General features: G+C 38.7%; 1 protein-coding gene across 2 annotated transcripts in view; it reads left to right on the top strand.

Moving 5' to 3' along the window:
- PRDM5 (PR/SET domain 5) overlaps window positions 1–17,359 on the top strand; it is a 92,360-nt gene that overhangs the window by 64,563 nt on the left and 10,438 nt on the right. For both annotated transcript variants that reach the window (XM_044429543.1, XM_044429542.1), the window contains exon 14: window positions 5,326–5,411. In XM_044429543.1, coding sequence (XP_044285478.1) covers window positions 5,326–5,411 — 86 coding nt within the window. The remainder of the gene's footprint in view (window positions 1–5,325; window positions 5,412–17,359) is intronic.

The following is a 17,359-nucleotide window of genomic DNA, read 5'->3' as shown; positions in this document are numbered from 1 at the left end:
GCAGTCCTGCCTGGGCAGTTCAGATCAACGCCAGAGATTTGCATTCTGCCACCCTTCATGGGAGAGGATAGGGTCACTTATGTACATGATGAGGAACTCATTTCTTCAGCTGAGCTGCCTGTGGTCCATTTGTTCCATGTAGCTACTTCTATGCCTGTATCTGCAAATGACAGCCATGTTAAGTAAAAATGGATGGGTACATAGTCACCTGTGGAAAATAAACCTGGGGCTTTACTCCTATGTATGTACAGGGGGTTGCCCTCTTAGTCTGGCTAAGATACTAAAGACAATAATAAATAGTAACCTTTTGTTTTTTATCTGTAAAAATAAAATGCTCTGCATGGGCATGGGTAGAAAGTTTTTGGGGAATCTGAGAAATCAGTAGCAGCCCAGACTACTGATATTTCTCTCTGCTCATCTTGCAGAAAGGATGCAGGAGCTGCTTTTGAAAATGTAATCACTACCACCACTAGGATGCTTTTCAGTAACTCATTTTGCGAAAACGGATTCATGGATTATCATGATATCAATACATTATGCTGGATTGATAGGCTATTTTATCTTGTAACGTTTTGAGTTTTTATGGATTTGTACATTAAAAATTGGAAAGTGTTATACTTAGTAGATCTGTCCTTTCTTAGATTTAGACAAGCTTTTACATATCTACAATTTCAGCCATGCTGAGAGCAGTAATTGATGGCAGATAGATCAGGTCCCTTAATGATCAATGACTACGCATTTGTAGATAACCAGAAACTGAAGATCTGATATGCAGTCTTTGGGTATATACTTTATATGCATGACTGTATATTGTAATATTGGAAATATTATCTGATTTGCAATCCAAATATGCTTTAAGGAATATGTACCACCTGCTGTGTGATGGCCAAGTGACTGAGCAGGCTGTGCTCTTTGCCTTAGCTGGCTCAGAAATTTGTGCTCAAGTCCTAAATGTGATTTACAGATAAATGGAAATATGCTTCTTTAGTGTCAAAGCCTAGCTGCAGATAAATGACATCTATCCCCTAAACAACCCAAAATCCTGGGCCAATACAAAACCTCCTTGGAATGGGGTGTTCCTGGGTTGTTAATTAAAAAGCAAAAACTGCAAACTCAATCACACATGCTTCACTCATCCCCACAACTCCTGAGTTAAACAATCCAGGAATTTTTTTCTGTGATATGCAGACTAGGTCATCTGTATGTTAGCTGGTCCAAGGCAGGTCATTTGGCTTAACATTTTGTGGTAAGAGAACAGAATAATCTTCTACCAGAATTAAGCAAATAGGTTTAGATCCTAGCTTTCCTCCCAAGAACAAAACAGAACATATTTTCATCCATGGAATGAGGCTTCTCCCAGCAGTTCATAAAAATATTCTCCTGGAGGTTGGCCATCCCTTGGGAAGGAGCTGGAATATGATGAAGGGAGCTACTGAATGAGGAGAATATTGCCTTTGATTAAGTGAACCAGGGAGCAATTTAGGATCTGTGCCGTATCCTTCAAGTGCTATTAACATTAAGGTTAGTTTAGGAAGGACATTATAAACAGTTTTCACATAAACCTTAAGCCAGTCCCTTGAAAATGAATTCTTCTCTATAAACAAAGAATGAAGGGAGGAGTCTCAGCACTGAGCTTTCAGCACTCATCTGCTTGCAAACCTTTCCAAACTTTTCCCTTGAAATGCAAAAGCCTCAAAACATAAAAATGTCAACTGGATTAATTAAATGTTTGAGTCCCAACAGCTCCTGCAGTGTCCAAAGGATGACAGCATGGATTGGTGACACTGGGGGTCATGAGAGATAGTGTCATGTTTCAAGCAGATGTGAAATTAGTAAATCAGAGCACTGGGACAGCTTGCAGGCCATGTTAAAAATATTTGTCCAAATCCTTACATTCGGAGTTAATGAGCTGAGGAAGGGCAATTGGGGTGGGAGGAAAGGAAAAACAAACCTCATTTTGCAAGTACACCACTGAGTTTTTCTGTTGTTTCTTCAAGTAACTTTATTCCCAACAGCACTGAAGTATATCTAAACTGCTAGAACCCCCTATGTGCAGACATTTAGACTCCTAAGTTCTTTGGATAGGAGCTGCTATCTGGTTGGCCATAGGAAAATTTGGAGTCCCAGTTCTGAATTTGCAGACTCAGTCTGAGACTTCAAACGTTTAATACTATCCCCTTACCCTTGCAGCCAGTACAATTATTTCTGTCCCAGCTGCAGCTTAGAAGTTGCAACACCAACTTCAATGCTGGTGCTATGTAGCAAGGAAGGCAGATGTGAGGCTCAGGAAGCTTAGGCAAACAAAATCAACCATCTAAGTCTTTCACAGGGTAGGAAAAGCACAGGGGTGACAGTTCTTCCATCCTCAATGAGAAAGTGGTAATCCACTGAGTTTGGAGTGCTAAAGGCAGCTCCATAGGATTATGCCTTAAGCAATCGTATCTTAAAATTAAGTGAATGATAAACAGAGATACATCTAAAATGGTTTTATTGAATATTTTAGTAGACTTGGGATTTCAAATTAACACTGAGCGAAGATTACTATCGCAATGACACTTTAGGGAGGATTCTTAGAGGTATTCAGTCGTAATCCCACAGATGGTGGCTTCGCTCCATTGGCTCCTCAGCCATGGCAATAATAATAATAAAAAACAGAATCAAACCTACAGAGAAAGCAAGTGTTGTCTTCTGGATGGAGACCACAAGGCATTAGGGTCTTGAATCTCTCAACCCAGATGTTACTTCATCCTTCTAAGAAGCCCTGAATGTAGTAGTTGTTCTACAGGAAATATTTCCAAGTCAAAGAGTTTCTGGCTTATAAAAATGAGAATGTTTGAAATGGATTGCTCTATTTGGTCATAATTGCTGATCTGTAGTTCTTGAACTGCGTACAATCATCTGGTTTGGTTGTCTTTTGTCAGTTGCATCCATTGTGATTGCATTCAGTAGTATATATCACATTCTTTGATTAGTAGGTAACAATCTGTTTCATGAAATAGGACCTCCCAGTTGTTCTGCTCTATTTGTCTAAGGTAAATGTAGGTAATACAGTGATTAGGTTCACAGTGATGCAACCAAGGATTGTTGATTGCTGGTTTTATTTCAACTTTTATCTGTTACCTTTGTAGATGTGAAAGATGGAAGAACAAGATGAAAGACCTTTTTTAAATTAAAAAATGTGACTTTCCCAGAACAATGAAACAAACATAGAAATAGTTTATATTCCATAAAATTTAGATATATCAGTTGCAATAAATTCCTATAGAATTTCATTCATTCATTCATTCATTCATTCATTCATTCATTTCATTTCATTTTCATACCACTACATATCCAAATGGCTTTCTGGGCAGTTTATATAAAGTTAAAAGTGGGCAAAAACAAAGAAACAGAAAAAACATTATCACAATAAAACAAATTTGTATGCCTATGTAATACATGCATACAAGGAAACATACTACTGTCAGTAGTGTTAATTATGCACTGGTTTCATCAAAGGCAAGGCAGCTATCACTATATTTTTCCATGTGCATGTGGCATCTAAATAGCACCCATTCAAAGGCTGAAAGTTTCAAAAAGTTCTTAGACTATTGCATTATCACAGGTGGCAGTTTATCCTTCGAGTGCTGTAATATCAATTGATTAGCTGTCATAAGACTGTAGAAAATCAGTTTACCTCCAAGAAGCAGAGAGATTGTTAAGCAGAACATGTACATCCTTAAATGTTAAAGAGTTTTCCAATACAAAATTTATCTGTATTATAGCCTACTTCCAAAAGTATACAGCTGTTGGACATTGCTAAAACATATGGGTGAAGGAAGCATTGGCCCTGTTACAAGTGTCCCATGACTGTGGAGTGTGCTCATCAGGCACGGAGCTGAGGGCTGCTGCAAAATGGACTAGAGTCTGGAAAGCTGAACCCAGAGCATCTAGTGCATTCACACCAGCAAAAGGGATTCATCACATATCCCTAACCTGACCCCTATGTTTTTATAGTTAAATTTAAATTGTGGTTTGAGTTGGATGAACTGTGGTATATGAGAGTTCTTTTCAACAACAGTCCTGTCACAGTGTTGCACAATACTTTTGACCTTTTTCTTGTATTTTTATGAAAAAAAGTTCTGAGATTCTGTACTGTCAATGCCTTGGACTGGTGTATTTTATAAGGTTATTCATTTTAAACAGATCAGTCACAGTTTGGATGGAGTGGGGTACAGTAGGCCCTAATGCACTAAATAAATCTAGTAGAAACAAGGCAACAGGTCCACAGCAGTAACATCCAGCTGATCTGCTTTTTGTTAAATGAGACACATGAATAGAATGGATTGAGGTAATTAAATTGGATGGTGACACCCAGATGGCTGTAATTGGGAACAGCTGTAGGGTCAGGGAACATACTGTATTTTGGGAACCATTAATGACCATCCGTAAAAGTGACCATAAACTTAGCATAATAGAAGTCACCCTAGTCATCAAAGTTCTCACCGAAATTATGGGATAGACATATTCAAATCTTGTTAAGACAGCATTGAGGTGCTCTCCTATTGATCTTCTTCTGCATGATGCCCAGTCTGTCTGTTCTTTGGCTTCTAATGTGCAATGTGTGTGAGTACATTAATGTTTAGATGCTTGCTCTCTCTCTCTCTCTCTCTCTCTCTCACACACACACACACGCGCGCGCGCGCGCGCGCGCGCCTGTACAGAGAGGGAGAGAAAAGAGAGAGAGTGTACTACATAAACAGCTTCAGTGTGGCACAGTTCTGTGTAAGCGTGTCATAACCATTTGGCTATTGCCAAATGTATGGATCTTTCACGATGGCTTTCTTTGCATAAACTGAGCATTAACTATTAAGAACCAGTGTAGCAAATGGGTGTTTGACTGGTACTAGGGAGGTCTGGATTCAAGTGTCAACTTGCCCATGAAACTCACACTGGGCTAATCAATGACTCTCAGTTTCATTCACCTCCCAGGATTATTTTGCAGATAAAGTGGAAAGGAAGAAAAGGCAAGACACAAAGATAATAAACAAACAACTGATCACAGAAACATGCTTCCCTTTGACATACGTATATGTTGTGCTTCTCTGTTGTGGTTAGCTGGTATTTTCTATCCTTAGTCCATATTAAAAAACAAAACCTGAGCCTATGATTTGATAGCATGTAATTCAGCAATCTTGGGAAAGATAAGCAGTTTTGGACTTTATCATTGCCTGGCCAGGAGACTATCTGGAAACTTTATTTATGCTGTGTTGAATTCAGTGGATGAAAAGGAATATACATATAATAGTGCTTAATGATGATGCTTTTGGTTATCTTAATTTTCAGGTGAACGTCCTTACCAGTGTCCTTATTGCGATAAAGCTTTCAGCAAAAATGACGGATTAAAAATGCACATTCGTACCCACACCAGGGTAAGTATAGATCTGTTACCTCATCTGTTTGCTTGACAACCTAAAATGGGCAATGGAAAGTGGATGCGTCTCTACAGTAGTGAATAGCAGTTCATTGTTTGTGCCAGTAAAATTCCTTGTACTAAACAAGCAGATGAGCTCTGTTGTTTCCCCCCTTTCGTGAGGCTAGAAACATTTGCATTAATCTGCCCCGAAAATCAGACTTCTCTGTAAGCATTGGATAATACTAAACTTCATTGCAAAGGGGTTGTTTTTAGGGTGGTGTTGCCATCCTTTTATTGCATAACGGACCTTCCCGTTTTAATCTAAATAACCTCATTCCCAAAACAGAAAGCAGGGATTTCCACAGTCACTTAACTTGAGCCATGTGTGGCATGATGGTTTAAATATGTTGAAGACATTGTGACTGATTGTCAGATAAGAAGATGGAATGTCACATACCTCATCACTTGTGACAAACATGTTATATTTGAAATCCTTGCAGCTATGCTAAGTGTGATTAAAAATATACAAAACAGAAACTGAAGACTTTTTGATCTGCCCAAGTTTAGTCCTGTGATATTGTTTATGCACTGGAGTTCTGAAATCCAGAAGTCAGTCTTGTTTATATCTGATTGACATTTTGTGCAACCTCTCACCAAATCATGGCTCTTTCATTTCAAAATAATGGACATTGGTGCTGGGGTGTCAGTGGTATGAACTACATTCACTTCAAAAAAAACAAGAACACAAAAAAGAGTGCTCTTCAAATGAATAGATGACTATTTCACATTTTTCTCACAGGGTGTAGTTGATTACATTGATTGCTTACTTTATTTTCATCAAAGCAGGATATGTTCAGTCATCACTAGCAGCATGTCCTGCAGATACATCCCTAAAAATGTTGGCATAATCAAGGCATTTCAAGCTCCAAACTGACGCCTATTTAAACTCTGGTGGTTTCCTGCTTCATTGCAATCCACTTACACCATAGATGCTTGCTGTGGACAGCTGCTTGCCATACATGCCAATAAATGGTGAATGAATTGTTCAGCAGGAGGATCATCATTGGATGGCAGACATAGGCATGAAGACTGTGTCTTATTAGTATATGTTTGCCTTTTAAATTTTATTATAATTTGCAAGAATACTGTGATACACATAATGAAATCTGATATTCTGAGGATCTTGAGACCAAGAGCTAGGTGCCTGTGGACCTCATGTTGCTTACCACTGCTTTTTGTAGATGAGCACAGCAAAGTATTCTCCCATCGTGAATTATTATTTTAAACCCTGGAAATCTTAATTGATTTAGCTAGTCATTTAGTTTCTTACGGGAGCATCCTTTTCTGGGGCAAATAGCAACATGGGGAGAGTTGTGGATATCATGGGGAGAGAGAAAAAGGTTAAATTTCCTTCTCCACATGGTGTGATTCTCTCGTCACATCTGCTGTTATTTATTTCATGAACTTTCTAATGTAGTTTGGCCCTGAGTCATGGCATTGGTCCACCTACCCCAGGCAAAGACCTTTCTCACCCTCGTAAGTGGAAGTTCTTAAACTGAACCCTGAGTCTTTTTATTTATAAGACATGCACTCTACCACTGAACATTGTTCTAAGTTCCCTAGAAATGTTGTGATAATTTCCATCTTTGACAATACAGAATCTGATAGCATCTGGCATTGTGGCAGACTGCTCTTTAGTTATGGTTACTATCTTTATCTTTTAAAGATACACTTTTAAACTTGAGTATAGTACATTTAGTTTATAGCAATAGAATGTACCTCTTTTTTCTTTTAAGTTTGAAATTTGAACAAGGCCACAAACTACTAGTAACTGAACAGCACTGTATTGTTGTAAGAAAGACTTACCGCTCTGTAACCGCCGCCCTCTCAAAACCATGCAGGTGAAATGTCCAAATAACTATACACCCAAAAAACCATACCAACAGGTAAAATTATTAAGCATGTAATCATTTGCAAGATATGAAAGCATGCCCTAACTAAGGTATTATCTGTTCAGAAAGAGGAGATATATAGGTGCATATTAATCATTCAGGTCAATAATTCCCCACAATGTAAAGTACAGCATTTTCAGAAATAGGTTCTGGGTATTGACTGATTTTATATTTTTAAGTGAAAGAATGTATTGTATTTTTAACATACATGTAACAGTTATGCAGGTATAGCACTAAGGCAGTAACAAATTATGAATTGCAAGTAAAAACAAGAAATGTTGCAGGCAAAAATGATGCACGCTACTTGAACAGTCTATGCACAGTCACTGTATCTCACAACTGCATGGCTAGGACAGATAAAATGGTTCTATGAAGCATATTATTACTGCATTTTTTGTCATTGCATTGAAAATTTGCTATTATATCTACTGCTAGGTCAATTAGTGAGGATAATGAATCCCATGAAATGGTTGCATTATTTGAATTTGCACTATATGAAGTTATAATTATATGTAAAATAGGGTAATTGATTCCAGCTTGACAGAAATAGGCAGTGAAAATTTTAAACATAAGTTTTATTTATTTATTTTTTTTGCAAAAATGTTCTATTTCTATCATTGTAGCATTTGTATTCCTTGTAGATTTTTACAAACTGCAAAAAATCTGATGCAACTTTACCTTTTTCTTTTATTTCCCCTGCATGTTCTGTAATATTCCACACTGTGGATTCAGGGATTCCAATTTCTTGCCCTATTTTAGAGTTGCAAGGACCACATTCATGTTGTTTGGTGATATCAAAATTTTGTTCTAAGGTAATAATGAGCCCCTTCTTTTTTGCAATCACAGGAATCTTCCTTTTGTCCATTTTGTTAAGGACACCTCTTAAAGGAAATCACAAAAACTAAGGTATATTACGGCGGGCAGCAGCACATCCGCAAGTGCAGTTAACAAGTGCAGGCTAAAGTAGCAGCATCTAAAGTGCTAATGGTAACCTGGGACCCTCAACTACGCATGTGCTACCCTCGCATTAATTCTGTTGTGGTTCCCATTACATGCGACCTGGTATGTTGTACAATTCACACTAAGCTGAATATTGAACACCACGATATTCAAACTCGCAATAATTGTGACAGAGCTGTACAGGAGTGTTTCCCATCTCCTCCAGCTTAAGAACCTAAGATCCCTGTGTGGGATCAGACCAGCAGTTCATCTAGTCCAGCATTATCTTCACACGGCTGCCCACAGGATGAGTGAAACAACCCTTCCCATTTCCCTTCCCAAGTTTCCTAGTGACTGCTGCACATAGGAATACTGCCTCTGCTACTGAAAGTAGAATATACCCATCGGGACTAGTAGCTATTGATGGAATTGTTTGAGTGCCAGTATGGCATAGTGGTTACAGCATTGGACTGGGGTTCTGAGAGCCCTGGTTTCTAGCCATAGAGGTCCCTGAGTGACTTTGGATCAGTCACAGACTCTCCGCCTAACCTAATTCGCAGGGTTGTTGTTGTGAGGATAACACTGAGCTATGTAAGCCACTTTAGATTCCTTCCCAGAGGAAGAAGGGCAACATATACTTGTAATCTTACAACAACAAGAACAACAGAATTCTTGAATCTGTCCAGTCCCCTTTTAAAAGCATCCTACTGGATGGCCATCACTACATCTTGTGGAAGGGAATGTCATTGTTTGTATATACATTGTATAGGAAGTTCTCCCTTTTCTGTCCTGAACCTGAATCAGGTTCATGGGTTGAGCTCAGGTTCTAGTTTATGGGAGGGGGAGAAATGTCCAGTTTCTCCGTACCATGCATAATTATGCACACCTCCATCATGTATCTCCTTATTTATTTTCTAAGCGAAACAGTCTCAGCTGTTGTAACCTTTCCTTGTAGGTTTCTTTCATAATTTTAGTTGCCCCTTTCTGCCGTTTTACTAACCCCACAATTTATTTATCAAATGTATATTCCAATTAACCAATTAGTCCAACAGGTGCATTACAGAGCCGGCAATGCCTTTTTCAGGTGTAGCAAGCAGAACTGTACACAGTATTCTAAATGTATTTGTATAATAGGAGTATATAAGGGTGGCATGACATCGGTAGTGCCTTTCTTAATTATGCCCTACATGTAGCTTGCTTTTTTTACAGCAGTCATAGACTAATTTAGCATTTTCAACCCAAGATCCTTGGTCAGCCATTGCTAGTTCAGATCCCATCAGTTATACATGAAGTTGTGATTTTTACCCAATATGCATTACTTTATGTTTGATGCCCTCACAGTCATGGGAGCTTTAATGATGTATATGGCACAGTGGCATTCATTTCTTCAAGTAAATAAACCACACACAAAAGAGGGCTTATAAGAAATGGGCTAATGCTAAGAAGAAGGGATCTGAAGGAGAAGATGAAATAGTTGGAAGAACCAAGGAGCTGTAAATGTAAAGCTTAGGAGCTTGAAGTAGGTATGAAAAGTAGATGTGAAAAGTCAGAAAGTATCAAGTGATAGGGTTACATGAACATAGCCTTGAGAGGGAAAAGATTACTCAAAGGAAGACATTTTGAATTGATTTCATAGTCTGTTCATTTGAGATATCTGGGGAGCCTGTTTCATATTGATTTGCCTAGTGATGTAGTCCTGTACTACTCTGGCAGAATCTCACATAGCACAGAAATATAGGCGAGTGCTTTATATTGAGTCATGCCCTTGGTCCCTTTAGCCCAGCGTTTTGACTTGCTGTGGCTCCAGGGTTTTTAGCAGAAGTTTTCTTCCAGCCCTGGAGAAGCTGAGTCCTTTTGTATGTAAAGCAGGTGATCTGCCACTGAGCCATGGTTTCTGGGGTGTGCTTAGTCTCAGTTCATTCAGGACACCAGCTGAATGGTTGGACCTTGCTCTCCCTCAGTATGAATTGAGTGTGTGCATAGCTAAACATAGGATGTCAGAAGGTGCAAATGAACTGGATGGCTGGAGCATTATTTAAAAACATGTTCCTTGTGTATAATACTGCAGAATGATGTATAAATACAGTGGCTCATTGATTGCTTCCAAGACTGTGTGAAGTCACCGTTGGGAATTGGACCTGGTAGGAATGCATATTACAGCCACTTCCACAAAGCAGTGCTTTCACATGTGTGCTGAATCTGTGTCTGGCTTGATATTCCCAGTGGCAGTAGTTTGGAAAAGTATGGTTGCGATCACAGGAAATGAGAAATCTGCGGAGACTCTACTCATCTAGAAGCACAGGTTCATACTAACTAGTTGTCTGTATGAACCCAATAAGGGAGTGAGTCTTCCAGCAACTTTGCACATTCTTGGTTGGTTGTGTGGCGAACCAGCCGCCATATGTACCAACCATTCCCAAACCGTTTGCAGCATGTTGATTGATGTACTTATTTAGTGCATGCTTGGCTTACATTTCTTAACAGCTTTCCCAGTTTGCCAAACAAGAGTCCATTATGGGCTGTGCTTGACTAATGGAACTGAGTGTGGTGGTTGTTTTTAAAAGAGATGCATAATTCCATTTACATTTCCCTACTATCATGTTCAGAGAACATCATCCAATGTCTGTTGATTTAAAGATGCTGGCCATCATCCAGTTCAGTGCTTAACTGTCTTTGAAGTCAGTAGAATTTAAAAGTGCTTAACTGTGCACTGGATTGTAGCCATGGCATTTACTACTGCTATGGGTTTATAGTTGACGTATTTTGGGGATCTGAATTTAAAGATTAGAATTCCAGTTATCCCACAAATTCATCCTGTTTTCTCTACGAAGTTGATTATTTTTATATTTTCCAATTATATATTTAAAGTAATTTTAAGGCTAAAGACAAAATCTCTGCAGGCATCTGTTCTCTGAAGGCTCAATTTCCACTAAAAGTTGGGGTTTATAAAGATTTCAGGAACTATTCAAAAGGAATTGAAAAACAATGGATCTGCCAATAATATCATCCTTTGCTAAAGGAAATAGCATGCACTATGTATATGATACAAGAAATGATTTGAACAGGAATGTCAAATGCTTTAGTCCTCATTGTCAGCTGAAATTAACTCTGTCCAGTTGCTCACATTAACTTCAGTTCCCTCCTTTATATCTTCTTCCCATGATGGTAAAATCCGGATTATAAGTTTCTTTGGGCAGGTATTGTTGTATGTGGAACGTGTGATTCAGATACAGTTCCACTGTTCACTGCCTAAGTGGGTCTTCCATTGGATATTTGCAATTGTAACTGTTGAGGAGAAAGTATCCATCTTAGCATAGCTCTTTTCAGGTGTCCTGGACCTGAAGAGAGAAAGTGTGTAAGAGAGGGAGTGCTCCAGAACTTCCCCTTTCCATCCTTTCATTTGTTGCCCTGTACTTGTGGAGGACTACGGTCTAAAGAAGAAAGCTTCCCCTCTCCATGAAAGCTCTCCATATGATCCACAACTCTGATTGCCATTCAGAAGATATCCTGTCGGGGTAGTCAAAGTTCATTATAGTTGAATACAAAGAAAAATCCCTCAATGGACCCAAGTCAGGTGGAAATTTATACTAGTAAAAGTGAATGCTAAGAGGAAGGAAGGAAAGAAGGGCAGAACTGTGATACAGGTGGGAAGCCATGGGCTGGATAGAAGACTATCTAAATTCCATCTCTAATTTGAAATAGCTAGCTATATCTTTATCTGCAGTTGTTTAACTTGCTTTCCAATTCTAAAGAATATTTTTTCAAATATTAGCTAATACAGAATCACTGAATAGGATCCAAAGTAAGGGTGTGCTCTATTCATGTTTAGACTTTTTTCTGTCAAAATATGCATAGGACTGCACCCTCAGATTAGCTCCAACCCAATAATTCTTTATTAGCCAATATTTAAATAAATATCCTTTGTTCAAAAGTATCCTTCTGTAAGACCTTTGTTCCATCTAAATATGCAAAAGATACTTCCTTAAATTAGTTATACTTGAATCACTTGATTCGGGCTTAAGTTACTTATTACTAACTTATTTCATTAGTTTCAATGTAAGCATGACTTAGTATAACCTTTTGTGTTAATATAATTGTACCTAAATTCTCTGACCTCTTTAGTATTATCTCGTATTTAAAAAAATAACCTTTGGGTACAGTGCTCAAGGTTCTTCTCTGAAATGACTTCTCCACCACATGTTGAAAGGACACACTGTGGGATGTGAGGAGCTTTGGAGCCACTTGAAACATAATATAATATGGCATCCACTATGAAGGGTGATATTTGACAATCTGGCTTCAGATTCAATGCACTGACCTTATTCTCCCAAATGTGTTCACCAGATTTTTCTAGAGACTTTTGGTTTTGTGACCAGTCTGTATTTAATAGTTACAATTTTAGAAACTATATGGACTGCTTGGGCTGGCTGATCCATTTACCAGATTGGCCCTTTAGCATATGCCCAGGACTCCAGCCTCTCTAGTAAATTTCCTGTCTGTACCCCTCAGCTCCTGTCAGACCAAAGAGGGGAGAAAAGCTTGTTGGCTTGCAAGTGATTCAGGATTGTATGATGAAGTTGCTTGACTGTACGGAATCCTCCCCATTCTTTCCTATCTTCTCTAAACTGGTTAGAGCTCAGACACACTTGCAATAGAAGAATGATAAAGTGAAGGCTGAGCTGAGCTATGTGACAAGCCTAGGGACATTCCTAGAGAACATATTTGGTTCTATTCTCTTCCAGTCTATTTTTATTTTATGTACTGCTCCACATCTACACAGATAATAAAAGATGGAAAGGATAAAGCACCATTTTTATTTTTAAAAGCAGAGTACCAATAAAAACCATGGCTAGTCAATCAAGGAAGGCTTCTTGAAACCAAGATGTTTTCAGAAGGCACCAAAAGCCACACAATGTTGGCAGCTGTCTGTCCTTCAGGAGTCAGGAAAACAACTCTAGAGGCCACTGTAGATATGAGAGGCATGCTAGCCTACAACATCAGCCTTTTCCAGATGTTTCAGTTGCTCCTCCGAGTGCCTGGTGGCAGATTCCAGGCTGGTGTGTTGTGGGGGAGGGTTGCATGACTACTCCAGTATGTGTTGATGATACATATGGCAAGGCATTGGGGCCATGTAAGTAATTCTGTACTTCAGCCGCTGACTGGATTATGAATTTATGTAATTTCCTTTTAAAGCTGTTGCTTAAAAGCAAGCCTCCCAAGGTGCATGCACACAGACATACACTCTCTCTCTCTCTCTCACACACAGCGCTTTCTAAGCTCCTTCTAAATTTCCTCTGAAATGGAGGCCTAGTTTTCATAGGCAGTTGCTGTGAAGATAAAGCTGTATCTGACCATTGCTATTACCTTCTATAAGGGGTCACATGACTAAATTGCTCCTGCAGGTATATGAGAATTTCAGTTTTGCTCAGAAAAAATGTGAGCTTGTTTTATTCAAAATTGTAAACATGAGCATGAGTCCATGTCTGCTGAAAGCATTTGTAAGTGGTTGAATGCATGCTTGAATTTGGCTCATTCCCAATTTGTGCAAGCTTCCTCCATGGATTGAATCAGCTGCACTTTAATCTGTGGGGGCAAGTTGCACAAATTGGGAAATCAATGCAAATTTTGGGCAGCTTGCTGAAATCTCCCATTCAATTGCTGCTTGATTTGTGCAAGTTTCCTGTTTGCACAGAGAAAGTAGTGATTGTGAAGGGGAATCAGGTACAAGACAAGGGTAAGGTGAGATTGAGAGAATCCTGGTGATCTCAAAACATTGTTTTCTGATGCCCCTAGAGGTGGTGATTTTTTTTTTTTTGCACGAAAAAATCTAGCATGCCATAGAGAAGATAATACTAGAAAATTTCATTTGATATCTAATTTTTTAGCATAAGGAATTAGTTATTGTCTTTTTTCTACATGAAAGGTTTAGGTCTTTGCAGTCACCTGCTTTCTGCAGTGGTACAGCCCAGGCAGAACTTTACTTTTTCATGTACTCTTTGTGAAAATTAGACCTTAGTTTTTCGTGTGGGCTGATCTGCATACGGGGACATCCATTCTGAGGAGGCATGTTTCCATGTGAGCGATGATACCACATGTCAGTAGGGACCTTCTCATTTGCTTAGAAGTAGCATAGAAGAATAATGTTAATTTCTGCAAAGTTGGCTTTTCTGTCCACAAAACAAAAGCAAGTGCTGCAAATGATAACTGTCCTAGTTTTTTTGAGAAGTAACTGATGTTTTCGAACAAAGAGTACATTCATGGTGTGAAAATGATGTTGCATGGTACTTCCTGTGTAGCAGTAAATATATACAAAATATTATGATAAAAACTATAGGATTGATTTGGGAAGGAAATTATTGCCACTGGGAAGGACAGTGGGGACTCTGAAGACCTTAAATCAGATAATAAAAGATTGAAAAGCACAGAATATGGCATGCGGAGTAGCCTGACTATCAAAAAACAGATGATCATTCAGAAAATAGTAAAAAAGAAAATCATTTCACAGGCAGTGAAGAGCTCCTAGTATTGTAAATTCCAACTACTTATGGAGCATCTATTAGACAGCAGAAGCAACAACTTCCATTCTCTAAAGTAAAAGAATGACATCTGTTTGCATTTATTGATGGCAGAAACATAAAAATGAGTAGGGTGTATAGACAGTTGTCCCTATTGCTAGGTAGGTTAGTAAATATAAAATATGATAATCATAAATCAAGGCAAATGTAGTAAAGGCAACTCTTTAACCTTCCTCTTTTATGGAAACCAACACACAGCAAATGCGTTCCATGGCCATATATTAAAACTTCATGGTGGAAGCTATGCTCTGTCCACTGTCCTCTCTTCTTCTTGTGCTGTGCTCCTTCCCTGTAGGATTGAAGTCAATGTCAAAGTCTGTGACTGATGAACATATATTTATGAACCAGTCCTATTAGTGGAAATTGTAAATGGCTCCATTCGGTTCAACAGCTATGCAGTCGCACATATATGAAAACCTGATTATTCATAAAAGGACAAGCAGGGCCTTGCAACCAAATATGCATTTTATCCTTAGTGTGCATGTGTTTCCTAAGCCTGCGGCTGAGAAAACAGAAGTCGGCATCAAAGGCAGGAGTTGCTGCCCTAACCTGGGTCTTATATCCTATTAATTTAGTTAGTTTTTGAATAGTCAACTATTTCTTTCTTTATTTAAACATTTTTATATACCATTCTCTCAGCGCATTGCTCTTGGAACGGTTTACAGCTGTGTTATGGTGGTCAAAATGTACTTTGACATTTGCATTAACAGCTCTTTAAAAATGTTTCATACTGATTAAGAACTGAGTTAGAAAGAGAAAGACTCTTTGCTGTTGCCTTTTGGATCAGGGTGGTGGAGTGGACATACTGCTGCCCAGTCCCAGCAACATTAAAATACTGGTTTTTCCATTAATTTCTGTGGGCAAAGAACACATCTAACCTGGGGGACATTTAAAGATAGCATTTCCGCATGAACCAGGAAGCAACCTTTCCAGGTAATGAAATGGTTCTTTTGCCCCTTTTATTTGTCTGTGCATCTTCCACCGTTCAAGCAAGCAAGCAAGCAAGCAAGCAAGCAAGCAAGCAAGCAAGCAAGCAAGCAAGCACACACACACACACAGTGTATATCGAATATATACATTTATATATTTATATAAATATAAATTTGGTTGTAAAATGGTGCCCAGCTAAGAGCATACTGAGCTGTGTTAGGTTGACCACAGTTGTCAAAAAACTTCCATCTAACAATGACAGAAGAGCAGTTCTACAAGGATCTACACATATGGAAATTGCAATAGTGCTTGGTTCTTCTGCAAAAAAGTTGAACTACTTGCAGTCTGCAAATAGATGGGGAAAACAGATGAAAAATGCAGGGTAACTCTGACTGGATGACAGTATTGTATGGTTGCCTTATAGAAAGTGAGTGAATAAAGCACAGCAGTTCTGCACTAAGTGCCTGATGTGGAAGCATCTTCTGTCTGCCTTCTTAGCACTGAGCTTACCAACCACTGCAGACAGAACTAGTTTCCCTGCCAGGTTCCAGTACATTACATTTGGAAAGCAATAAAATGAAACTGCTGACTTCCAATGGCTTCAGCCCAGAATAATCTTTCCTGGGAGTATCATTATTTCTCCTCATCCTTCTTACCCAAGGATGTCCTCCTTCAAATGTCCACTTCTTATGTGTCACCTTCAACATACCAAGATGAAGTGAGCCATTTATTTTTGGACTGTGGGACAGCATCTTCAATTGATAGTACAGAAAATTATAACTGAAATATTTGTGAGAAAGGAACAGCATTCCCAAAGCTGTGATTGTTCTGTATAATGACTGCATTTCTCTGCAACTCAGAGGTTGGAACTGCTTATTGTACTTTTATTTTGAGTGTTCTACCAAACGGCTCATGCACATAATAAAATGGATTTTTAGAGGGCTTACACGCAATGTGGTTTGCATTAACTACAATACAAAACAAATTAAGGGTGTGTTGGTGAAGCCTGTTTTTCATATGGCTGAGACATACACTTCTGTAAAAATTACAGGGGCCTGTCCATGAAGTATTTACTCAATCTATAATCAGAAAAAAATCATTGACGTAAAAGCTTGAAGGTGGGACTCACAAGATATGTTTTAAAATATCTTGTTTGCTAGGAATCATCTTGTTCTGTTCGTTACCCAAAATAAAATAAATATTAAAAAGGCACAAAAGTGCACAAACATTTCTCTGAAGGGAAAAGCTATGCGACCGTTCCATCATCAGGACTATGGTAAGACTATTCATGGAGTTCAGATGGACGGTCATCTGAGTGACATGCTGCGACTTGGCATGCTGCACCAGCAGGGGGTTGGACCTGATGGCCTTCTTGATGCCTTCTGACCTGACTATCCTTTGACTCTATGGGTATGCACCATGTCTTGGTAGTTGTTTTTATCATGGATTTGGTGTGTTGGTACTGAAGAGGTTTGTGTAAGTAATAATATATAGATACAGTTCTTTTTAGAACACACAACAACAGGAATCTCCTTCCAGTGTTACTGGTAGAACTGAAGAACATGCCC

The sequence above is a fragment of the Varanus komodoensis genome, unplaced genomic scaffold, assembly GCF_004798865.1.
Source record: "Varanus komodoensis strain SLA01 unplaced genomic scaffold, ASM479886v1 scaffold2, whole genome shotgun sequence".
Lineage (NCBI taxonomy): Eukaryota > Metazoa > Chordata > Lepidosauria > Squamata > Varanidae > Varanus > Varanus komodoensis.
Note: the sequence above shows the minus strand (reverse complement) of the source record. Positions and strands in the feature narration are given on the sequence as shown.